This window comes from Eublepharis macularius, chromosome 3, assembly GCF_028583425.1.
Source record: "Eublepharis macularius isolate TG4126 chromosome 3, MPM_Emac_v1.0, whole genome shotgun sequence".
Lineage (NCBI taxonomy): Eukaryota > Metazoa > Chordata > Lepidosauria > Squamata > Eublepharidae > Eublepharis > Eublepharis macularius.
Genome location: NC_072792.1, coordinates 99,531,645 through 99,557,544, shown reverse-complemented (window position 1 = coordinate 99,557,544; position 25,900 = coordinate 99,531,645). Strand labels below are relative to the sequence as shown.

At 39.9% G+C, this 25,900-nt stretch overlaps 1 protein-coding gene across 1 annotated transcript in view; it reads right to left on the bottom strand.

Moving 5' to 3' along the window:
• Positions 1-25,900, bottom strand: part of URB1 (URB1 ribosome biogenesis homolog) — an 81,307-nt gene that overhangs the window by 36,234 nt on the left and 19,173 nt on the right. Inside the window, exons 10-16 of the mRNA XM_054973596.1 lie at positions 22,951-23,088; positions 21,611-21,784; positions 17,876-18,011; positions 7,961-8,083; positions 6,447-6,559; positions 5,334-5,453; positions 930-1,046 (exon numbers count right to left, since the gene is read on the bottom strand). Coding sequence (XP_054829571.1) covers positions 930-1,046; positions 5,334-5,453; positions 6,447-6,559; positions 7,961-8,083; positions 17,876-18,011; positions 21,611-21,784; positions 22,951-23,088 — 921 coding nt within the window. The remainder of the gene's footprint in view (positions 1-929; positions 1,047-5,333; positions 5,454-6,446; positions 6,560-7,960; positions 8,084-17,875; positions 18,012-21,610; positions 21,785-22,950; positions 23,089-25,900) is intronic.

The window sequence follows — 25,900 nt, the reverse complement described above, 5'->3', positions numbered from 1 at the left end:
GTATTATGATGAAGGTAAGGTAGCTAATTTTTCTTCTTAACTGATTGTTTGGTTTTGATTGCTGCCCACTGGTTGGCCCTTTGTAAACTACTTTGAGCCATTATGATTTGCAGGAAAGGCAGAATATAAACAGGTAAGCGAGTAAATAAAATGTATGTTGTAAGCACTTCTGGATTCTTGCTTACGAAGACTCCATTTTTGTAATGTATGATCAAAATTCTAACTGATGCAAATATTTTAAAAAAGATGTACTTTAACAGGCAGGCAAAGATGTCATGACTATCAATATCAGATCTCATTAAAACACATTTTTAAAAAAATCCCTTGTCTTTCTAAAATATTTTATTCTTAAATATGACTACAGTTTATCATCTTTGCTCCTTCCTGTTCTGCTAAATAAGAATAAGGTTAGATTCAACTTTCTCATCCAATGAGTGAGAGATGGTCTCCACTGGGCAAACAGGAATCTTAGGATCCAACCCACAGCGATTCTTGGAATCAAGATTTTTTTCCATGAACTGCATGGTAAGTAATCTTTCTGGATCAGGATTCCTGCTTTACTTAATGTTGGATCATGATTCCTGCTTTACTTAATGTTGCGATAAGAGAAGAAAGCACTCTGGGTTCTGAGAGTATCATTGGGAGAATTGAGTTAAACGGAAGGTACATAGTCTGCTTTTCCTTTCTGTTCATTCAGCTATAGCAACAGCCTCATACTATGTCAATGCTATCACTGTAGTGGAAGTCTCTAACAAAAGCCTTTCCTACATCTCATTTCCTTTGTTCCCTTTCCATGTCTAGCAGATGTGAGTTCTCAGAATTCATTCATAATTCTTTGAAACATGGTACACAACAATAACAAAAGGTAATAAGTTTCCGCTAATGTTATTCTTGGCACTGTTCATATGACTAATTTGTACATTTATTACCCTTTCCAAAAACTGAATCACTGCTTCCTTTTTGGCTTCTGCTGTGTTCTCCAAATGTTCAAACCACAGTTCAAGTTCTTTCCAGGTATACTCAAATACCCCACTGTCGTGCAAAACCTGTCAGAAAACAATTATATAAGGCTTTTGGCTACTTTTTTTAAACAGTATTTCTAATTTTTGCTACTTGATATGAATACACCACAGCAACAGATGGTGGGATAGTTAGTTGCCTTTTAATTATACACCACCTATTTAAAGGTACATTATATTAAAATAGAAATACAAGCTACCTAAAATGCTTTTAAAAGTATACAAGCTTTCTTTGTTTCTTTCCCCTCAAGATTTTCTTTACATACAGCAATTCAAAAGGCCACTTTTATAAGAAACTTCTATTCCCATCCCCTTCCCATTCCATCCACTAATGCTAAAAATAGTAGGTGTACTGCTAATATCGAATGCAGACACTGCTATCGGTTCCAATCTAGCTCGGGTCAACAACATGCAACCAGATGCAGCCTTCCATTCAGACACACCCCTTGCAGGACATGGAATCACACGCACAGTCAGGTGCCATGTGCAGATTCTTCAGCCCATCCAGAAGCCAGGATGCTGAACATCCTACCCATTAAAATAAACTGCAATCACAGTTTAGGAGGAGTTGAGGAGTGTAAATAGTTCTACCTTCTAACACCTCACTTCCCAATAGAGGATGAAGCAGAATTGCAACTGATTTTACATAAATGCAGCTATATACATACATACATAAATGGGTCAGGGCTGTTTTAGAATTATTATTCTAAAATGAGATTGCCAGGGTAGGAGCTTTTGAGAGTCAAAGCTCCCTTTGTCTGAGTAATCTAAGCATGACAGACTATGAATAAGTCACATAAACTTCCAAAAATAACCCCAGCATGAACAATGCCTCCCTCTTATACCAGAATTAGTAGACAATTGTATGACAGTAGGCATCAACAGGGACATATCTTTACTAGCAAAGCATTATTCTCTTTAAAATGAGAGCATTCTCATTAGGGATTTTGCATAACCTTGTTCTGGGTTAAACATTTTATAAATTAACAATTTCTGATGTCCAGTAAAAGCACTCAAAATTCAAGTCATTAATATTTTTAGAGGAGTTAGCCATGTAAGTCTTAAAGGTGCAACTGGACTCATTAATATTTTTGTTAGGCTTTGTTATTACAGTCTTTGGATGGAAAAAAGGCACTGAAAGGCAATCTCAGAAAAAATAAAGGATATATAATAACATATCAAGACATATTAAAAAAAGCTTTCCTATTTAGCAGGGATCTCCAAATTGGTGTCCATGGATGACATGGTGCCTGCTGAAACTTCCCCTGGCACCTGCCAAGTGTTCTTAGAATGTGGGTGGGGCCAAGTGGAGCTTTTGCCCAGCAAGCCACCTTCTGATTGGCCACTGGAGATTTTACTGGCAGTGCAGATTTTTTTAAACATTGCTTTGGCAACAGTTGCCACAACATCACAACGATCTTCTCTGTGTGACTGAAGGTAAACAGCAGTAGCCATTTTGAGATTGCACCCACGATGCTATGTCAGAATTCCAAAAAAAAGTTTGGGAACCCCTATTACAAATATAAAAAATCTAGGGCTGAGCCATACGTTCTAGACAAGCATTTCTTGTACAAAAGGGAGGTGAGGCTTGGAATTTTTCCCTAAAGACAAATCTAACTTCTTTGCTCCAGTTCATCGGTATCAGCAGCTATGTTGAACTGCAGTTTTGGAACCAATTTTTGTCGGAACCATGTTCTTAGTCTTAAGGACAACATTGTGCTAAAACAGATTAACATGGTTACTTCTTGGGGATTTCTTTATCATAGTAACATTGTCCTTGTTCTCTGTAGTACCTCTCTCTAGGGAAAATGCATTTTAAAAAAGCTCCTCAAAAGATCAAAAAGCACTCGTTTTCATAAAACTCTCTCAAGATTTGGCTCATCCTGTGGATTCAATATGCTGATGCCAAGTCAGATCTGGCAGCTGTGCAAATGTTAAATTTCTCACCCTAATTTAAGTATGTTAACTACTCTGTCAAGAAGACTCTTCAACTGAATGTGTAAACTAAAAAACGTTTTCACAACCCATCACTTTCAGGACTCACAATTGCTACTGAAGACTGACAGGCTCTTGTGAAGCTGGAGGGGTGGAAGACATTATTTATTATTTGACACTCTCAAACTACACAAACACCTGAAAAGATCCACATCTCCCTTCTGGACAGGATAGCTGATAGGGCTCACTGTTATGTAAAGTTTTCAGAGAACTGTAAGTGCAAAGTAATTAATGCTGGCAGATGCTCAAGTCAAACGTAGTTTATCATAGCAAATGTAATATGTTGCCTTGACAATCATTTGTAAGAAACTTAGACCATAACTTCTTTGAGTAATTGCTGTATTTTGAATAATTTTCCTCATTCAAATGTGCATTCGTAAATAGGTGCTGGTTGTTATGGTCCTTGGTTGAAAACAATAACACTGATCAAATAATTCTTACTAGCATTCATTTAAAAAAGGCAGAGAAGGGCAAAATGTTGAGAAGTACCTGTATTGTTATGTTAAGGATGCAAGCTTTACTCTATTCAATCAATAGATTTATCAACTACACATTTAGATCAGGTGAGGATAAACTTTAAGTAGTGGGGCTAAAAAGAAAAACCACATATCAATTTATGTAATCATGATGTTACTATGCTACAAGTAGAGGACCTACAAGAACTTGGAGGGGGGGGGGATTAATTTCCCTTTCCTGAAAATCTCCATAGTTCAACTCTTTTCCTGCTTCCTTCTCTTCTTTGCACCCACCAGCCAACCTACCTTTATCTGCCTTCATCTTTACATTTTCCTCTTTCCCTCCCCCGACAGCCAAGTTGTGTGGTGCCAGTAAAAAGGCTGGACCTAATTACACAGTGCAGCCAAGCTGGGCCCAGTTGCATAGTAGGAAACCAGCAAGAACTTGTGGGGGGCAGCGCAGCCCCCATAACCTCAACTTTCCCTGCTTCCTTCTTTCCACCCACCAATCAATATACCTTTTATCTGCCCCCCCATCTTCAGCTATATTTATTATTGTTTACTTCAAGTATACTCTGTCTTTTTCCACAATGAAGTCCCAAAGCTGCTTGTATCATTCTCTCATTCATTTTACTCTCACAACAACCAAGAAGTAGGTTAGTCGAGGCCCCAAATCAGTGAGCACCATGGCAGAGATGGTATTCAAACCAAGAATGCCCAGATTCTAGTCTGAAACTAATCAGTATGCACCACAGGCTTTTGTGGGGTGGCTGCTATTTAAAAGTAGCAAGCAGCTAGGCCTGGACAAGCAATGCAAGTTCTATGGTAATGTTGCCTGATAGTTGCTCCCTGCTGCCAGGCTTAGTCCTGATGAGTCCTACCTCAAAGTCCAAAAACAACTGCGGAATAGGCCCTGCCCCCTCCCCCTGGCTTTTACTGACAGAAACCAAATCATGAAGGGTGGCAATACTGTTATCATCGCCTAGCAATATACACTGAGGGCATTTGTATTTTAAAGCTACAGGTGATGCTTGTATCATTTTGGAGGTTTTTCATCTCCTCATTTTTTTTCTAAAGGGTCTGCAGATTGTTTTTTGCAAGATCTGAGGCATCTTGCAGGTTTGTAGAAAGATTTTTTTCTAAAGGGTCTGCAGATTTTTCTGCAGATCTGGGGCATTTTGCAGGTTTGTAGAAAGATGTGTCTTGTCTATTCATGGCGCCAAGGTAACCTCATATTTGGTTGTGTTGAGAACTAGATAAACTGACATGAGGGGCCCACGAGAATCACAGAGTGGGGAGGAAGGGTCACAGAGTCACACTAGCTTCCCTGCTCTCCCTACCATCATTGCCAGGTTTTCTTTCCTTCCCTCAGTTTCTCCATAGTGGCAATAGCCTTCTCTCTGTCCTGCCTACCTTCTCCCCTACTAAGCAAACCACAGCATGATATACTCATGCGCCACCACTGCTGCTGCTTCACCAAGGCTGTCAGTGCTGGTTCCTTGGTCCTGCCCACCAGGCACAAAGCTCAGTGCTTTCCAAGCTATTGCTGCTGCAGGCACCCAGTTCCAAGGGCTGGGTGGCAGATTCACTTAGTCCTATCTATGTGTGTGTTGCTCCATCTCCCGCAGCAGCCATTTTGTAGTTGCACTTACCATGTCAGAATTCCAAAGGTGTCCAAAGACTCCAAAAAGTTGGGGACCCCTCACTGAACTGATTGAAAATATTTATTTGGCTTGAGTAAGCATAGTGTGAGTGGCGTAGAACAGAAAATAATGCAAAATACGATGTTCATTTATATTGCCAAGCCCCCTCAGCTCAATGTCAACCATTTTTCTGATGACATAAAAAATAATGCAGAACTCACCTTAATAATCAATTTCCTTGTTATTGTTTTGAGATGTGGGTGATTACTTGTAACAAACATTTTCATCAATAAATAAAATACCGATCTTTCAGTGCAAGCTTTCTCAGCTGCAGATTCAGCCTAAAAGAAAATATTGTATTGCTTTGTTGATAAATGTTTTTCAGAGTGTCCACAAACATTAAAGCCTTCCAAAATTTTCTAATGGGCAACCACCATGTAATCTATTTATTCAATAGTTACCTGGACCTTTCTCTACGGTGCTCAGGGCAGCACACGTGTTCTTTCCTTCTCCCTTTTATTCACACAATATTTCTAATAGGTAGGTTAAGTGGAAAGAGAATGTTACTTCACGAAGGTAAGATTCACTAAGTTTTAGGGATGAGTGGAGACTTGAACCTGGGTCATTCTAATCTCATACTGCTATATTATGCAACCAATGTATGTTCATAGAAGAGTGCAACAGCTCAAGGTATGAGATTAGGGTTATTGAAGGGTACAATGGGAGGACAAACTCCAGACATCACACTGAGCTCCTTGGAAGGAGGACAGGATTAAAATGGAATAAAAATAAGCAAACTATAAACAGTAAGAACAGTAAGAACAGAACAGTAAGAACCCACAAATGGAAAGAACCAAGGTGGGGGAAAGTAGAAACCTTTCCCATAATTTGCAGGCCTCTCTTCCTTCCAGTCTCAGGCAGTTAATCAACCTGCACAGCTCCACCTATGGCGGCTTTTCATAGAATGGTTTAAGTGTACCCATTTCAGAGCGTGTTTATAATAGACTGTTTTAATGGATTTAACTGACCTCACCCATGGCCTGTTCGAGCTCTATTTTAGCCACTTTCTGTTTGTAATTATAATATGTAAAGAATATTTTAATTTTCTGATATTTCTTAATTTTGTTGTTATTTGTACATAACTACAAATTTTGTAAATATGTAACTTTCTCAATTCTGCTCTTCAGAAATTATTTATAAGCAAAATATCCAGAATGACCTTAGAGATCAGCAGTATCAGTGATAAAGACCTAGGAAAACTGGCAAAACAATGAATGAAGCACGTGGTTGCTCTTAAAATAGGAGACCTCTCTCTGAGAGACATGCACACTTACTTGAATTTTAAACCATGAAAACTTATTTGCAGGCAACTCCAGAGCTACTTTTAGAATATGATGTTGTAGAACAGGAGGAATCTCCTGCCGCAATCCTTTTTCAGTAACGATACCTAGGGTTTGAAAATGCAAGTATTGCTTAGTATTTCCCTTTAATCTCAAGAAATGAGATTTCACCCAGAAATTGTAATAAAATATCATTCACATTTATAAACTTAGGAGAAATTTCAGGGGGTTCCAACTAAGAGTTTTCTAGAATACTAAAATTAATTTTCAATACAGTATGTTCTATTGCAGTGTTGAAAACACTCTTGTCCCATTAGAGTACCGTACTGTTCATCTAGTTGTTGTAGCTGGGGATTTAAATGCAGCTTGATGGATAGGCATTATTGACAACAATGTTCATCTCCAAACTTTGACAAGCTTTACCCACTGATTTACACACATTAATTTCCTGTTACGGAGTAGGCCAGGCTCATTTTTTTTCTGTTCATTGGTTACTACAGGCCTCATAGGCCTTTGTGTGATAACATGCGGTTTAAGGACTGCAACACTCCACAAGCCCCAAAACGCCATGATGCCTGAAGTGATCAGTTTTTAATTTGAAAACAATGATGTTCTTCCACTTAAGTGATAGCTAATATAGAATCACGCAGTTGCAAGGGGCCTTCTAGACCATTCTAGACCAACCTCCTACTCTGTGCAGGAAATTCAAAGCTAGAGTACCCTGACAGATATCTAGCCTCTGCTTGAAGATTTCAAGCAAGCAGGAGCCCACCCTCTTCACAAGTAATTGGCTCTGTTGTCAAATTGCTCTTACCATTGTCCAATTTTTCCTAATGTTTAACCAAAATCTACTTTCATGTAATTTGTTATAACTCACTAGGTCTACTTTCTGGGGAAGGAGAGAACAGCCCTTCAGGTACTTGAAGACTCCTTTCTTCAGTGTTCCCTTCTCCAGACTAAACATAACAAGTTTATTGCTTATCATGTGAAATAAAGCTGTGATTATTTATATTGCTTAGTAATTCATCCTTAACACTGTGAGGTTAAGATCTTAGCCAAAAAGCTAATAACCTTTCCAAAACAATTTTAAGTTTTGATTATAGATATTAAAAGTCTCCTGCGTACTAAGGCTATAGTTTTCAGCATTCTCTAAAATAATATTGCAAGAGTTGTTGTAATGAAAAATCTGCAAGATATTATCAGAGAACATTATTCCCTTCACTAGAAAAGCAAACCCTGTTTTATACATAGTTTCTATTTGCTTGGATCCTTGCAAGATTTCCACAGGTGCAAAGGAAGAGGGCAAATGTAATCAATTTCCTTCCCAGAGGAAACCTCTATTTCCTTCCCAAGCTATTCCTGGGGGTCTCCTATCCCTGAGATACAGCATTTATAGGGTTATTTGGGGTTGCTGAGGGAGGGAGGAAACAGTGAAATCTGCTCCTCCCCTCTTTGCACCCGTAGAAATCTGACCCAGTGATGATCATTTTAAAGTAAATTTCTATTACCTTTGATTAGTTTACTAAAATCGAAGTTGCTTTGTGCTACCAAGTGTGGAACAACTTGCTGATAGAGACATATAACATGAAGTAATGCAGCTTTCAGAAGAGTGGTCTCTGCATCATCTGAACCTTTAAAAAAATTAACATTTTTTTAAAAACAAAGTTAAAAAAACACAATGTGCCCTAAACAAAGCTGTGACTTGTTACATATTCTTTTTCTTCTGATAGCAACAGTATAAACAATAGGGTCACAGGTAATTTGAAATGTAACAAAATTAAGCCATTATCATGGAACGAAATTGTCAGATTTAAAAGCTTGATCCTAGTCCTCCCGTTCTGGCGACAACAACTGAGTCTGCCCCAGTACTTGGACAGAAGCCATCAGCAGTACTGCAAGGGAACATTCAATTGGGAGGCTAAATGTTTTGCAGGCTGTTTATAGTGTTGTTTGTAAAGAATGTTTTGGTGATGATACTGATCTAATTGTTTTATTGTTATTTGTATTGATACATTGTTACCTGCTTTGGGTTCCAGCTATGTAGAAGAAAGATGGTTTTAGAAATATATTTAAATGAATAATGCTAGTGTTGTACAGAAATCTCAGTATTATGTAAGAGGACAGCATAGGGGATATCAACAAAAGGAGAGAAAGAGAGAGAGACTGCTTCTGTGGCCAGGTTTCTGAGGCCTTCAGAGTATTCCTGTTTAGGGGTGTGCGCTTCAGGTTTCCAATTTGGGGTTTTAACCTGAATTGGGCCCAATTCAGAAAGATTTGGTATTTCCAAATTGACCCCAACATGGCTGAGATGATTCGGAAATACCAAAGCAAAGCTTTCTGAAGTGCTTTGGAAAGCTTTGAGTAGAGCAGCAGAAACTGCAGCACTATTTCTTACTGTTTGCAAACAGCAAGAAAAGTGCTGCTTTGAGCTTCCCACCTTTTTTATCCAATGGGAGGGGGGAAGAAGGGGTTTTAGTGAGTGACTAGGCAGAAGGGGGAGGAGGGAGGGGGACCAGAGAAGGGAGGGGCGAGTCAGGGAGTGTCCAATCCCTGCAGCAGCAGCATCCTTCCAGCCAATGGGGATTCTCTGGAAGGAGTGCCTTTTTTAAAATGCTGCAGGGATTTAAATTGGAGTCTTGCCTTTTAGCTAGCTTCTGTTTTGCCCTGACTTGAGAAAGCGAGACTGGTGCCTGCTTCCTGATGGCTTGCCTTTGTCTCTGTGGTGGTCTGGGCTGTAACTTGGCTGGTCTGCCTGCATCTGGATTCATCTGGACTGTGTGGATTGGATTCATCTGGACTGTGTGGATTGCACTCACTGCTGGACCTGCTGTGCTTCTAGTCCTCACTGGACATGCACCTGGAGACTAGTAGGAGAGTCACTACTGACTCACAGGGTTCTCTTTGGGGGGAGGGGGTGGTTGTCTTGGTGGGCAGAGGGGAAGGGAAAGGAGAATTTTAAAGTTTGCATTTTAATTTTTTTACATTTTTTGTTGCTTAAGTGCTTGTTTCTGTTTGTTCTTGCTGGCTTGAGTGTGTGGTGGTGGTGGCCTTCCTTGGCTTGAGTGTGTGGTGTGGGGCCTTTCTTGGCTTGAGTGGCCGGGGTGTTTGTAGGGTTTTTTTGCTTGGCTAGAGTTTGTTGTTAATTTTGTATTAATTTTGTTTGCTTGTTGAAGGTTTTTGCTGTATGTGGGGAGGGGCTTGCTTGGCAGGCTTTGCCTGAGTGGGGGGGGGCTTCGCTAACTGATTTGCTTTGCTTGAGTTGGGAGCCTTGCTTGGGGGGGGGGCTTTGCAGATTTTTCCTGTTCCTTTTTCTGTTTTTTTTGCTAGTTCTTTTGTGGGGAGGCTGTTGTTGTTTAATTTTACAGTTGGTGTTTGGAGTTGGTGTTTAGAGTTGGTGTTGTACAGTTTGGGGTTGTTGTTAACGTTTTTTGTTGGTTGGGGGGGTGTTTATATGGATAGCAATATTTGGGTTGTGTATTTTGGGTTTCTGAGAGTGTTCTTAGTTCTAAAAAGTGTTTTTTAAGGTAGGGTAGTTGTAGGCTTGTCTTATTGTGCATTTGCCCTCTAAACTAAATTGTTAGCTGTTAGCAACCAAAGGCTACTTTCCCCTGTTAATAGGCTGGTGCAGAAAAGGATTTAGTAAGAGTTCGAGTTCTTTTCAAATTCTATTCATAAATAAGCTGCCCATTACTACTCATTTTTTTGTTATCGGCTTACCTGCATATTGGGGTTCAGGGCAAGCTTGATTCCTGAAGAGGAATTCAGCTGTATGGCTGCTCCATTATCTTGCTCCTTGGTACACAATCTCCGCTTGCACGATGTTGAGCAGGACCATGGTACCCTCATTTTACAGGGCTGTCAGGGACCACGTGAAGGCACAGTTGTCCCGTGCTGCTGAGTGAGCTGTGCACTTCACATCCGACATATGGACCTGTCCTACTGTGCAGCATGCATACTTGTTGCTTACTGCACACTGGTGGCAACCCAAAGACCTTCAAGGCGGGAGTGGGATGCCCAGTGTCGGGAAATGACGAATGGGAGATCACTGGGACAACTACTTCAAGGATCCGCTCCACACTGAGGTTCTTGATGTGTCACACACAGTAGAGAACATCGCAGCCACCTTGAGGAGGCAGTCAGAAGACTGAGTAAGCGAGGACAGCATCGCCATGGGATGCATGGTGACAGATGGTGGTAGGAACATGAGGGCAGCGGTGGTGCAAGTGGACCATGAGTACTGTGCGGCCCACAAATTTCACCTCCTGGTTAAGGATATGCTTGGTATGGGCTCCTCCAAGGAACCCCAGGACCCTGCAACTTGTGAGCTCCATTGTCTGCTGTAGAAATGTCATGAGACTCACGAGTCACTTCTTGAGCAGTGTGAAGTCCACTCACAAACTGCACCAGAAGCAGGCCAGGACAGGTGTGCTGGAGCACTGCCTGATCTCTGACATTGTCACTCACTGGAACTCCATCTGTGCCATGCTTGAGCGCTTGGTGGAGCAGCAGGCTGCCTACAAGTTGTGGATCTTGGAGAGTGACGTTTGGAGGTGGAAGGGTGAGTTCAGTTGAGAGGATTGGTTCACCACCTCCCAGACAGTGGAGGTCCTGAAGCCCTTCAAGGACTTCACTGTGGCAGTCTCGTCCGACACGGTGATCCTGGGTCTGGTCATTCCTCTGGCGCATACGCTCCAGAGTGCCATGACCTCCTTCATGGACCCAGACACACCACATGCAGACTTTGTTCCAGAAGTGCATGCGCTTGTGAAAAGGCTGCAGCAGGGCATCACTGCCAGGTTAAAGCCTCTCATCGAGAAGGAGCCTTACATATTGGTGACAATGTGCGACCCGCACATCAAGGGCACTTTCACCGAGCGGGACGGGAACCTCACAAGCACCAGAGATGCCCTCTGTCTGCAGGTGAGACGTAGACCCTATGGACGAGGCCTAATGCTCAAAGCCTATAGATTTTGGTATATCTTCAATATGCTGCTTTGTGGAGCTGATTTTTGGTGCACAAGGAGAAACTTTCACTCTGTAAGCAACCTTTGCTCTGGAAAACAGGTTGTGCAAACAGTTGTGAATGTTATTGACAGAAGACTCAGCTAGAAAGGTTGCTGTAACCTGGCAGAGAACCATGGTCACCGTTGCAATGTGAAGTAGCTTGAATTGCTTTGGTGAACAGCCTGGAAGAACTTTGAGCTTAAACTCCAAACAGAGTTAATGATTTCTGGAAAACAGACCTTACTTTAATAGAGTTATGGAGAGACCCCAAATGGTGGCTGAGGGGATTAGAAGATAAGGACAATTTTAACAGTTTGTTTTTCACTCTGTGCAGTTTTTAAGATTCATACTTATTAAAGTTGCATATTCAATACAATCTATTCTGCTGGAAGTCCCCAGTTTGTTTGCTGACACACACATACACAGGAAAGGAGTGGAATAGCTAAACGGTCATTTATTATTGTTAGGAAAGCCTCAAAATTATAGAGAGTATCTCTTTCTGATAGAAACAGTTTAAGATCCTTTCTTTAAACCAAAGCAAACTTGACTTTAGTCCGAACTCATAATGGAGAGAGAAGTTTACAGGTTCCTAAACTTCATTTAGAGTTAGTTATGTTCATTAATACAAGTTATAAATGCTACCATTCACTTAAACATTACACATATACTTATTAATACAGAATCATACAGTAATCATATATCCATATAAAGGTATATTCATACTTAGTCATATAAGCTGCCAAGATAGTAGTTATATAAGTAAATGGAGTCATGATAGGGTATTTACACAGTCACATCTAAAGTAGGGACAGATGGTGCAATGGATATTCCAATGGAACATACTTGACTTAAGGAACAGGTCAGATTAACCCAGAGAATTTATGCTGATGTATTTGAGATGAGTTGTCATAATTTGGTCACCAACAGCAAATTCTGAGACAGGTTAAAGTGACCCAGTTATTTTGCAGATTTTTGCAAAGCACGGGATTTTTTCTGTCAAAGATGAGATAGAATGCAAGAGATCTGATTGGTTGAGAGAGGAGGACAGATGTGCCCAAAAGAGTATAAAGATCGACATGAGAAGCATGATGGAGGTAAGAAGGGGGAAGGGAAAGAAACTACTTTCCTCTCCACTTCACCTCTATTTTGCAGGTACACTGTCCAGAAGGAAAGGTGAAACTCTCTCTCCTCAATACAGAAATCTTGGATTGGTGAGATACTCTGCTATGCTATGACAATATTGCTATATGTACTGCTGCTATGCTATGACAATCTATTTCTTAAGTACTGCTACATTTGCTTCTGCTGGCCTTTTATGAATAGAAATAAACTGAGTCCTAGATTTCTACTCTATGTAATTCATACTTTTCCATATGTTACAACCTGGCTTCTTAGAGCTCTGTATTATGAATTTTGAAGAGGCTTGATCTGAATAAATTTTATAACCTTATGAATTGGCTGTCTGGTTTCTTTTCTTCTCCATTGGAGGTATCTTCCCATGCCAAACTAGTAAAAGATCCTCTCTTGCAGGCAATGGCTTAACTTGGCCATAGAAGGCCAGTTAACAGCTGGCCAAGAGAGGCCTCCTGCCAGCAAAGGGGACGGGGCACCTCTGCAGGTCCCCGTCACGCCCCTTCTCAGCAGGCTCCTCCTGTGGCCACTGCCGGGACGTCCATGGAGATGGAGATGCTCCAGTGGCCCCTCAGCCCCTCTGGGAACATGAGGCGTGTGAGACAGGATTTGGTGGAGGCAATGGTCAGGGACTTGTGGAGCCCTGCAAGTTGCTGTCCACTGATCCGCTGAGCTACTGGGCCAAGAAGGAGGTAGTCTGGCCAGACTTTTCCCTCGAGACACAGAAGTTCCTCTCATGCCCTCTGACGAGTGTGAAGAGCAAGCACATCTTTTCTTATGCGGGCGATACTGTCTGCCCACATCACACTCGCCTTCTCCCATGGAGAGTTGAGCAGTTGGTCTTCCTGAAGGTCAACATGCAGCTCTTCGATTTCTTGGGAGTGAACTTCAGAGTGAATGAGGTGAGCCCTCCTTGCGGCCTGCATCCTCTGCGAGTCTATAATCTGAGGAATAGCACTCTTCCCAAAACTAAATGAAGGTAGAAAATCCAGCAGGAGGAGAGTGGATTCAGTGGCAAAAAGAATGCACCCTGCAATTTGGCCGCCCCCCAACCACACACATACACTGTAAAACTGTCAATCCCTGTAGGCACAAATTTCTGCAGATATCTGAGAACAGAGGCCCCAGAAATGTTGTCATATTGCTACTGGAATGGGAAGAGTGAGAGAGACAGGTTAGGGAAAGCAGAGAAGGACACACACCGTGTGTCACAGGAAACCCAGAAAAGCAGCCAAATGAAGCTATGTTGAGTAAATTCAAGTTTACTCACCGCATGTTGTTATATGTTGTTGCATTGCTGTTAAGTGTTAACTGTACTCATCGCAGGGGTGGGAGCTGGGTGGAATGCCACTGGCTGCTGATGAAGAAGGCTAGAGAATTACTTGGGCTTTTCCAACACTGTCTCAGGCAGTTTCAGCCTGAAGCTGGTGGGAGAGGGACATCTTCTGCAGCTGTGCTCAGCTAATGCCATTGTGTTGTGTTTGTGGCTGGGTACTGTTTGGTTCTGTTCTGTGGTGTTTCCTCACTGGCTAAGAGAATGACACTGGTTCTGCTGGACTAAGTTGCAAGAGTGTCCCTTGGTTCAGTTTGGTTTGAGTGGAATGGATGTGATACTCTGCTGTACAGTTGTTCCCTTTGCATCACTTTGGTTCTGTTGCGGGTGCAGTCCCTTGCTTCAGTTTAATTCTGGTTGCAGGAGTGACCCTTGCTTCATAGGATTCAATTTTGTATTTTTGTTTAATCTGTGTTGTAACTTTATGTTGTATACTGTTGCCTGCCCTAAGCCTGCTTATGTGGAAGGCAGGCAAGAAATATAATAATTTTTTAAAATTAATTTTTTTGTGTGTGATTCTCTGGTGTGATAGTTAGCCCTCATAGGGAACGATGGAGCTGAGCCAGCCTGCTCAGGGGGTGCTTGGTGTTTTCTGAGGGGGCTTCAGTTTGATTCTGTTGGAGTGGGGATCCAGTCCCTGGCTTCAGTTTACTTCTATCTGCAAGAGTGTCCCTTTCTTTATAGGGTTTTATTTGTGCATTTTGTAATTTTTGTTAATTATATGTTACCAACTGCAGTGTATGTTGAGGTTTTGTATTACTGTGATGTAACTTTAATGCTGGTACCTGCCCTGAGCCCGCTTATGTGGAGGGCAGACAAGAAATCTAATAAATAAAATTATTTGAAATAATTTCTTGGTTTGTGTGATTCTCTGGTGTGATGGTTGGCCCGCATAGGGAACAATGGAGAGTGGCTGGCCAGCCTGCTCTGGGGGTGCTGGGGTATTTTGAGGCGTATGTGTTTGGTTCTGTTGGGCTTTCCCAGGGATGAGCTTGCATTCAGGAGCGTGCCTCTGCTGGGGCACCCTTGCCCTGTGCATGAGGGCCCCGGGGAGAGAAACTGTAGAAGTTATCAGCATAGGAAACAATTGAGAGTGGCTGGCGAGCCTGCTCTGGGGGTGCTGAGGTTTTTCGGACTGTGTGTCTTTGGTTCTGTTGGGCTGTAGTTGTAGATTGTAAGGGGGAGTCTGCTTGTGGCCATGGATGCCACAATCCATGTGCTTCTGCTATGGGAGTCTGTTTTTTCCCCACAACTTGGGTGCTTGGGGTTTTTTGGGAAGGGGTGCAGTTTTCCCCACAACTTTGGGAAGGGGTGCAGTTTTCCCCACAACTTGGGTGCTTGGGTTTTTTTGGGAAGGGGTGCAGTTTGGTTCTGTTGGGCTGCCTGGGGTGTACCTTGTAAGTGGGAGTGTGGCTGTGGCCACTGGCAGCTTTGATCCATGTGCTGCTGCTGTGGGAGTCTGGTTTTCCCCATAGTAGAAACAAATGGGGTGGCTGGGGACACTCCCTTTGGGGGGTCAATCTCCCGGAAACTTGCAAGGTCATGAGAGGGCAGGTAGGAGTAGATCTCCTGCAAATTGAGTAGATTTTGCTTGCAAAATGCCACTCTAGCCCCCAATCTGGCTTCCCTAGAGAGCTCCTTGGTTCGCCCCCCAAGTTTTTCCCATAGAGAATAATGGAGATTGGAGGAGGATAAGGGCACCTTCTTTGGAGGGGGGCTATAGAATGGCCCCCTGAAATCCAATCTCCCTGAAACTAGGGAGGTTGTGAGAGGACTGGTAGGAGTAGATCTCCTGAAAATTTGGTGCATTTTGCTTGCAAAATGCCACCCCCAGCCACCTAGAAAGCCCCCCTGGGTTTTTCGCAAAGGTAATAATGGAGATTGGAGATGGATGGGGGCACCTTCGTTGGGGGGGCATAACAAGTCTATCTCTTAGAAACATAGAAATATAGACGGATTGTCCAACTCCCTGCACAATGCAGGAAATTCACAGCAATCCCTCCCCTCACCTCCCCCAGTCACCCCTGCTCATTGCTCAGAGGAAGGCAAAAAAACCACCAGGATCCCCGGCCAGTATGTCCTGGAGGAAAATTCTTGACATGTAACAGGTCCAAATCTCCATATTTTAACAAAGAGCCTGAAAAGGAACTCTCTTGCCTCTTCATCTACCTAGAAAGTAAAGTACCCACAGTGCTTCTGCAAATTATTTCAATGGGTTAGAGACATTGGGGCCATTCAAACAATCGTCCACCTATACGGTAGGGAAGCAAGACAATGCATAGCCTGCCACCAACTTCAGACATCTGAACACCCATATGTGGACATAATTTTTGAATAAGGTACTCTTGTGCAAAATCCATCACACCAGTTACAGGAATTGTGCTATTAATTGTGCTGTTCAATCCTATCCATGTTGAGTTTTATTTGCTTACATTCTATTTCAAACAACTACCCAAAATCATGATAGGCAAGAGTAGGAAACCTACTCAATACAGAAAGAAAATTAGGAAAAGATTATGCAATCTAAACCATAAAGACTGATGATCAGTCACATTTCTGCTTGCACCTAACTGTAGGACAGGATTTTAATTTATGGAAGTAGCTTTCAGGAGAATTTGAACTATTTAACTACTTTCAATTAAATGTGTTTAGGACCAGAATAATCAAATTACAATGTTGAAATCAGTGCAAAGACACAGAACAAGGCCTGGGATAGAAATAATTTTTTGTAAGCAGGGGTCACCACAATCTTAGTCTTAGTAATGGCTGCCAGTACAAAACCTGGGCCTCTGCCCAAGACCCTAGAGATCTACTGCCATTCAAAGCGAACATCGACCAATGGTTATGTTCAGTATTTGGCACTTCCATATGTTACTATTGCATTCAACAAAAATATAAACATGAATTTAACATATCACTTTAATTTCCTGCACTACCTGGAAGATAAGAGAGATCTCTCAATTTCCCGTTTCAAAATAATTTCAAAATTGCCCTAAGGAAAGCCTCAGATCCTGAGATCTCATTTATGTCTATGAGGGAGGAATCATGAAGCAACCATTATTATAAACTGGAATACTGACTATTTTAAATATTTTCATTATGACATGTTGTAATTAGGGATGTGCGCTTCGGGTTTCCGATTTGGGAAAAATACCCCAATCGGACCCGATTCACAAAGATTCAGGTTTTCCAAAGTAGCCCCAGTACGCCCAGGCCGTTTCGGAAACCCCAAATCAAAGATTCTCAAAGCTATTTGTATAGTTTTGGGAAGCTTCGGGGCAAGGGGTTGAAAATGTCCCTCTCCATGCCGCTGTACAGCAGGAGGGAGAGGGACATTTAAACCAAGGATCAGCTGTTTGTCGGTGTTTCCAACAAACAGCTGATCTTCAGCTCAAAGTCTCCCCCCCATCCCAACTGGGTAGAGGAGGAGGACTCTGAGCCAAAGCTCGTTCCCGGCGTAGCTTCCAAGCCGCGCTGGGAACTGGCTTCAGCTCACAGTCTCCTCTCCATCCCGACCAGGTGGAGGAGGAGGGGGGGGGGCCCTGAGCAGAAGCCCGTTCCTGGCATGGCTTCCAAACAACAGAATTCCTGGCCTCTTTCTGATATTTAATCAAGTCCATTTTTATTGCTATAAAGGCCGGAATTCTTTTCTTTTTAAGTGAAGATTTTTGGATGCTGAATTTTGTGCATGGTACAAGTTTGGAACATGCACAGTATTTGTGCAGAATAACAGAATACACATATGGCAAATCACAACAAGTCATGAAGTGCCTTTGAACAAGAGCTCAGCTTTAAGAATATTCTCAAATGCCATTAAAAAGCATCAAACTCTTTCCACCATAAGAGCTCATCAGCAACTGATCAAAGCAACTGAAAATCATCACAAAAGGGGTCATCAGATTTGAATTATGGACACCATTCACATGAATGTCAGGTAACAATACCATTTTCTTACCATGCTCCATGTCCTCAGTCATTTCCTCCACCATGGAAGCAGCATCTTTGTCTTCTCTCCTCTGTCCATCATGTTCCTTCTCTTGCTTTAGAAGGGACTGCCAGACTGCTACTATATTAGTCATATCTGGTAAAAGCTAAGTTTTTGAAAAAGGCTAGCATCAGCTAATAAACAGTTATATAATCCTTTCCGTGCTATAAAAGGTGATTTATAAAATAGAAACACAGGAAGATATGGATCATTTCTTACATAAGAAAAGTTCCCCGTCATTATCTTTTGTGAACAAAGTATCAAATATTTTAAATTTAAACAGCATCACCTGTAGAAGCTACTTTAGTTAACTTATAGTGCAATCCTAAAAAGAGTTACTTCAGTTTAATTCCATTGAAATCAGTGGGCTTAATCAATGCACTGTTAGTGCTGAATTTTGTTGAGGTTGCTTGGTGTAGTGGTTAAGAACGCGGGACTCTAATCTGGAGAGCTGGGTTTGATTCCCCACTCCTCCACTTGAAGCCAGCTGGGTGACCTTGGGCTAGTCACAGTTCTCTGGAGCTCTCTCAGCCCCACCCACGTCACAGGGTGTTTGTTGTGGGGATAATAATGACATACTTTGTAAACCACTCTGAGTGGACATTAAGTTGTCCTGAAGGGCGGTATATAAACTGAATGTTGTTGTTTTGTTGTTGTTATTGTTATTAAACTGCTTACTCAGCAGTAGTCAATACATGAATACAATTCATGTATTTAATTCAGAACAGAATTTGTTTAGTTCAAAAAGTTTTCAAAGATTTTTACTCAGCACTCTTGCTGAGAGGCTTCAGTTTTACCTCAGGAAAGCAGAAAACCACCATCCCTCTTCTAGCAGTACAGTACAGCCACCAGTTAATGTGTTGTCAGTACTGTTCCAACCATACACTTTCAAGTCAAGTATAAATTCTCCTAACTCATCGTCCTTGTGCTCCTTTTTCCACAGTCAGGCTTTTAAGTCTCCCACGTGGCTTAACATGAAATCTATTTTAGTGACTCCCTCAACAGCCTCTCAATATTCTAAGCATCCTGGATTCAAAAACAGCACCAATATTTTCTGCTTAGAGTAATACAAAATCTAAACTGCAGTCTAAAATTTGAGAATTGGATATAAGGAATTTACACAAAGCAAAAAGCCAAGATTCTAGTTAATGGAGTATTAACTGAAGGACTACAGATTAAAAAGGGCACCAGACAAGGCTGCCCATTGTCACCACAATTATTTATACTAGCAATGGAAATTTTTGCTTCAAGATTAAGGCAAGACCCTAAAATTAAAGGTCTAAAAGTTGATGATGAAGAATTTAAACTAAAATGTTATGTAGATGATGTGGTTTTGACCATTTTGAACCCGCAGGAGACACTACAATACGTTACGGTACACCTTGTGAGTTCTGGAAAATATTCGGGATTCAAAGTTAACAGGAAAAAAACTAAAATAATCTCCATGTTTCTAACAAGACAAGAAGAGGAGGAAATTCAGAAATTATTGGGATGTGAAATAGCAGCAAATCCAGTAAAATATCTGGGTATAAATTTAACAGGACAAAAAGAAACATGGTTTAAAGATAACTATGAAACATTACGGAAGACAATCCAAAAAGACTTAGAAAGATGGTCTGGGCTGTAATTGTCATGGCTAGGAAAAATTTCCATAATTAAAATGAACATTCTACTGAAAATTAATTTTTTGTTTCAAATGCTGCTGATTAGCATTCAGGATAAGACACTGAAAGGCTGGCAGAGACAGATAAACCAATTCATCTGGAATAGCAAAAAGCCAAGGGTAAGATTCAAGATACTGCAAGACCAAAGAAGCAGGGGAGGATTGGCCTTCCCAAATATTAAACTATTACTATGAAGCAGCTGGCTTAGTCTGGACTATAGACTGGATTAAAAACCCTAAGGACAGAATAATACGATTTGCCTTTGGGTGAAAAGAAGAGCAAGGACAAAACAAAATGCCCATGTGATAAGGGACAGTTTGATCCAAATCTGGGATTCGGTTAAAATGAGAATAAGCCCTACGACCTCTCCGATGTTTACAGCAATTGACGCTTTTTGCGATAAAAATCAGAGGAAAGATAATTATTTTTTAACTTATTAAGATATGATAAATTTACAAGGTAAGATAAAATCATGGCAAGAAATTTGTGACAAGGCAAAGAAAGTACAATGGTTGATATATTTTCAGGCAGTTTCCAGATTAAAAGAAGCCCTAACGGCTCACAGAGGCCAACTGAGAGATCTCACCAAGTTTGAGAAGATAATTACACAGAAAAAGAATCATATGCTAGGCCAAATCTACAAACTCTTACTTCAATATGACACAGAAACAGAACAAGTTAAAAATTGTATGATAAAATAGATGCAGAATTTTGGAGAAAGCATATTTCAACAATGGGAAAACCTATGGACTAAAGGAATAAAATTTACCGCATGTCAATCACTTAGGGAAAATTAGTATAAAATGTTTTATAGATGGTATATCACTCCAAAGGACATTGAAAAAATTGACAAGAAAGATATAGGATCATGCTGGAAGTGTAAAGAAGCAGATGGGTCCTTTTTTCATATGTGGTGGACATGTAAAGAAAGCAAAAAAAATTGGAAAGATATACATGCTGAGATCCAGAAGATCTTAGCAATTAACTTTGCTATGAAACCCCAGATTATGCTGCTAGGAATGATTCCAGATAATATCGATATAAACTTACATGAACTATTACTGTACTTGTTAATTGCAGCAAGAGTAGTGATGGCAAGCAAATGGAAAGAAGAAGAATGCCCTACTAGAGAGTTATGGAAGGATAAAATGTCAGAATATGCGGAGATGGCAAAATTGACGAACTATGTTAATAGAAGGCCCGCTGATAAATTTGAAGAGAAATGGGGAAGATATTTTGTTTATAGTGAATAAAATTTTGAGGTCAATTTTGGAAACTGGGAAATAATTGTATATTGATGTAATTATATAAAGATAACTGATTGTTTAAGTAAATAGTCAGTAAAACAAACTGTATAATGTGAAAATACCAGCATAGAAGTAACATGTCTAATAGAAAGTACAGAATTATTACAAGGTAAAGAGATACAGGAGAAGAGAATATCCTTCTGTACAAGGTAAAGGATAGAAAGAGGCTAACATTGTTTATAGCAATCTATATTTATATTAAAGGTTGTGGTAAACAGTTGTATTAAGAAATAATTAGAGATCCTGCTATTAATTGTAATTACTTAAAAGGAATAGTTAGTAAGGAGCAACAATGGAATAATGAAGTTTTTCTTTTTATTATTAGTATTATTAATACTAAAAATAAGCAGGAATACGCTTAAACTATGCTTGTGTAGAATAGTTGGAAAATATATATTAGCTAAGGTTAATAATTAATTCCATCTTAATAATGGGAAAACTTTCAGTTATAAACTTTGTATTTTTATAATCTTTGTAGCACAAAGTTATATATCTGTTTTAATTTTCATCCCCGTGTTTACCCCTTTTTTCTGTACCCCCCCTTGAATTGAAAATAAAATATTAAAAAATGAAAAAATGAAAAAAACACAGCACCAATATTTAATATGGACAAATGTCCCTAGAATACCTCTGACTGTTTAGCTTCTACAAAAAAGAGGTCTAGATCCTCAGCATCCTGGTACATTTGTTAAATAAATTATGATTGTATACCATTCAGTTTCAACACTTCGTACCTTGCCTAATGCTTCCCTGTATTGCTGAACAAATTCCTGCATCATAGATGGAGTGTAGATTTCTGACTTCTCCCATATCTTCTCATTCAAACAGTATTCAATGTTCTTCAGTGTTCTTTTCAGTATTGTTGACAGAAGTGAAAAGATTGTATGTTTCACAGTTTTATTGGCTATCTATAATTTTAAAAAGAGAATCAAACTGTTACTTTGCTTCTATATCATCTTTCATATTCAAACTCAACTCATATTCAAGTTTACTTACAAGCACTTACGGGACAGAAAGTGGTTATTTAAAGACAGGTAATAAACCACTTGCATGCTACCTTCATGCAAGTGGTTCTGAGACTAATTTGGTTCCTTCACATTTTTTCTCCCACCATGCATCACATTCCCTTTTTTAACTGAGAATATGCCAGAGGTACCCACTGTGTTTAGAATATGCATGAAAAGGAAAAGCTTGTCTATGTGCGGGACTCAGATCTGGAGAGCTGGGTTTGATTCCCCACTCCTCCGCTTGAAGCCAGCTGGGTGACCTTGGGCCAGTCACAGTTCTCTGAAGCTCTCTCAGCCCCACCCACCTCACAGGGTGTTTGTTGTGGGGATAATAATGACATACTTTGTAAACCGCTCTGAGTGGGCATTAAGTTGTCCTGAATGGCAGTATATAAATCGAATGTTATTATTATTATGTTTCTCCAGTTGTTACAATGAAAAAGTATGGTCAAGTATGCTAGCGAACTAGTAAAGACTCAAGAGACAAGGCCAGGTTCAATACATCCTTCCCTAACTAGCTAATGAAATTATTTTTAAAAAAGAAGACAGAAGATACAAAGTATGTAAACTGACTATGTTGGGTGGATTTAAATTGATTTAGACTGTGACAAAAAGTTTTCTTAAACATTGCATACCCCTGCAGTAAGTTGGTCTAATAAAATATACATTTACTTATTTTGCATCTCCTATTTGCTGCAGTCAATGTGGTGAACTAAAAGAATTTCAGATGGAGAGTGGTTTACCTAATAACAGCGAATGAATTCAGGAACCAGGGGACTCTATAAAATACAGTGCAATCCTAAACAGCTGTACCCTTTTCTAAGCCTAATTTTTATTTTATTTATTTATTTATTCATTTATTGCATTTCTAGACCGCCCTCCCCATCAGACAGGCTCAGGGTGGTGTAACAACAGACAATTTGTAACAATTTGTAAACAATGTGTTTAGAGGGGTATAAATCTGTTTTAGGTTCCACTGGTAGTCATTCCCTATGCTACACCAGCTCCCTGTCTGTTTGGGAAAGATCCCTCCTCTCTATGCACATATAGATGATAAATGCTCTTACATTTAATCCCTGGGTGAACATTACTTTATTGCATACTGCTGGAACAGTTGTCACCATCACCATTGAAAGCAATCTAGGAAGTGGAATAAACTCTGCCGTTTTAAAACAGTGGGAAACCTCTGGCTGAGCATCATAGATCTGAAATTAAACCAAACACATTTTTAACTGCTACAGCTATAATCATGGGACACTGGGTCCAATCCAACAGCACCAATACAAATAGGGTATTATCTGAGACATATGTTCAATTACACAGAGAATAAATATTGTCTGGTATTTAAAAACAAGTATCATATGCCAGCTACCTCTATTAAAATAGGAATTTTGCCATAAATTTTAACAGAATTAGAAAAGTCTAAGTACGGCCTTAAAGCCATCATTAAACAACTCTAAGCAACAGCTCTTTGAAAGAGCAGTGAGCAGCACATTATCCAATGTCAGGCTCCTAAGGGGCCCTCTTCCCCTTGATGTGGCATTGGAAGGCTGCCCTGCCCACTCTGCCAGAGCAACGATCAGCATAGCTATATTAGAGGGAAATATGACACAACAATGCTAAGCAAGAAAGATGGAAGGGGAGGCCATTATGTCATCTTCCTAAAAGCAAATACACATGCCTATCCACCCCTACCCCTGCCCTCACTGGGGGGGGGGGTAGCCTAAAAAGTCTTGGTGGGATTTGTATACAAGGTGTAGCTAAATAACGCAACTTCATTTCATTAGGGCAGAATGCCACTTGTAGTTGGTTGCAGTTCAAAGCTTTTCCTTAGCTTGATTTTAAAAATCAGTGTCATTTTCCCAGTGACATATCTTTTAAAATAATATTTTATTGCCAATGTTTGAAAGTACAGAAGTAAATCAAGACACAACTCTAAAAAATTGCAAAAAATGAAGAACATAGAAAAAGAGCAGTAAATTCATATCACATAACAGATTGAGATGTTTCTATTTTGTCAAGTGCAAGATTCCAACTAAAGACTATTCATTTAATATCCCAAGCTTTTTGCAAAGTGGTTAACTTAAATAGCACAAAAACTTTCCTGGATTTATTTATCCTACCCTTTTTTTTTTTAGGAAGTAACATAGATTTCAAATATTCTGCAAAGGTTAGTTTTACCATTGTGATTAGGTACAGGGCAATTATCCAACACCTTTGGGGGATTTTAACAACATAGTAAAAAAATATGAATTAAAGCCAAAAGAACGTGACAACAATCTTGTCACCATATACCAAAAACTACTAGTCCTCACCTATTTCCACCACATGTGCAAGAAAAACACTATCTTCCCTGCAAAACCAGCAACATGTAGCATTGTTTTTACAAATTCTAATAAATCTTAAAAGGATTTTAAATACCACTTCTACAACATTTTATATGTTTTCTCAGAATAATACACTAACCAAAAAGCTAAAGCAATGAGTTAATAAAAAGGACCAGAACCAGTGGCTTATCTTTGACATTTTTGCTATTTTATAGTTTTGTATGTCATGGCCCTTCATCTTTTTAACTGTCTGCAATGTTTTAATGTATTGTGGGGGGGGGGAGGCCTATTCAGATCAGATTAATGACATATACACTTGAAAAGAAATGTTTTGGACAAACAGTTTATACAGCCCTTTATTCATGCAACTACTAACAATATACATTGCTAAAATGTTTTAAGCCAAGAAGCACATGAAAAGAATAGAGGATTCTCCAGAGACCTTTTATGAGTCCACAAGCCCACCCTTGGTGGCATCTTTTCCCTAGATTAGCACTATCATAATCTACTTTTTTCCAGATCAGCTAAATATTTACTATCTTTTCAAATTTCTTGTTTCTACCTCTATTTTTTCCAGGGTAGATACTCTATATTCATGTTATTTAAAAAACTCCAAGATTCCATTCTGTCTCTCATCTTCAGCATTTAGTTTTCTTCTTACTTTTCTAACAAATGTGTTGCTGTAAGAATGACTTAAAAGTTCTTCCTGTTAAACTACCCTAACAGTATATCTGAATATCTTTATTAATAGAAAAGCTAGTAATAAGCGTTGGATAATTCAACCGCTAATTTTTCTAAAATCAAGCTCAGTCTCTAAAAGAGCCAGTTTGGTGCAGTGGTTAAAGAGCATGGGACTCTAATCTGGAGAGCCAGGTTTGATTTCCCACTCCTCCACGAAGCCAGCTGGGTGACCTTGAGCGAGTCACAGTTCTCTGGAGCTCTCTCAGCCCCACCCACCTCACAGGGTGATTGTTGTGGGGTAATAATAACACTTTGTAAACTGCTCTGAGTGGGCATTAAGTTGTCCTGAAGGGCAGTATATAAATTGAATGTTATTATTATTATGTTATTATTATTATTATTTATTGATCTACTTCTTTTATAAAACCACACGTTTGTTTGTTACTTTTCTGAATCATCCTTTGGCAATTATCAAAAGTAAGGTACAAGGAATAAAGAATCTAAGAATATCAATCCAACTCATTTAGGATGAAAGTTGATTATTTTCTTTTAAACATTTGTCCCAAATATCTAGCATTAAATGTATACCAGCTAAGGAAGATTTAATCAAAAGCCAAGTCCCACTATTGTCTATTTAGAAGCCTATAGAGAATTGTCTACTGTTGCAGAAATTCAATAAATACAAGGAAAAAAATACTTCAATTACATTTCATCTCTGATAACCTAGTCATTCTGAATAATACAATGCACATAACAGCAATTATTCACAGAAAAAGGGCAAGAGCATCACCTTATTTTTTCATGCTTCATGTCAGTGTGCATATTATACACAAGCAATGCAACAGCATAGAATAGGGTGTTAAATCCAAAGTTTAGTAACATGAAAACATTAGCTTTCATTTTTTTAACAGTTGTTACTAGAGTTTCCAATGGTAGCAGTCATCTCTGCATGATTTCTTGTCCCTCTCAGGACTAGAGATGGACACGAACCAGAAAAAAAATGAACCAT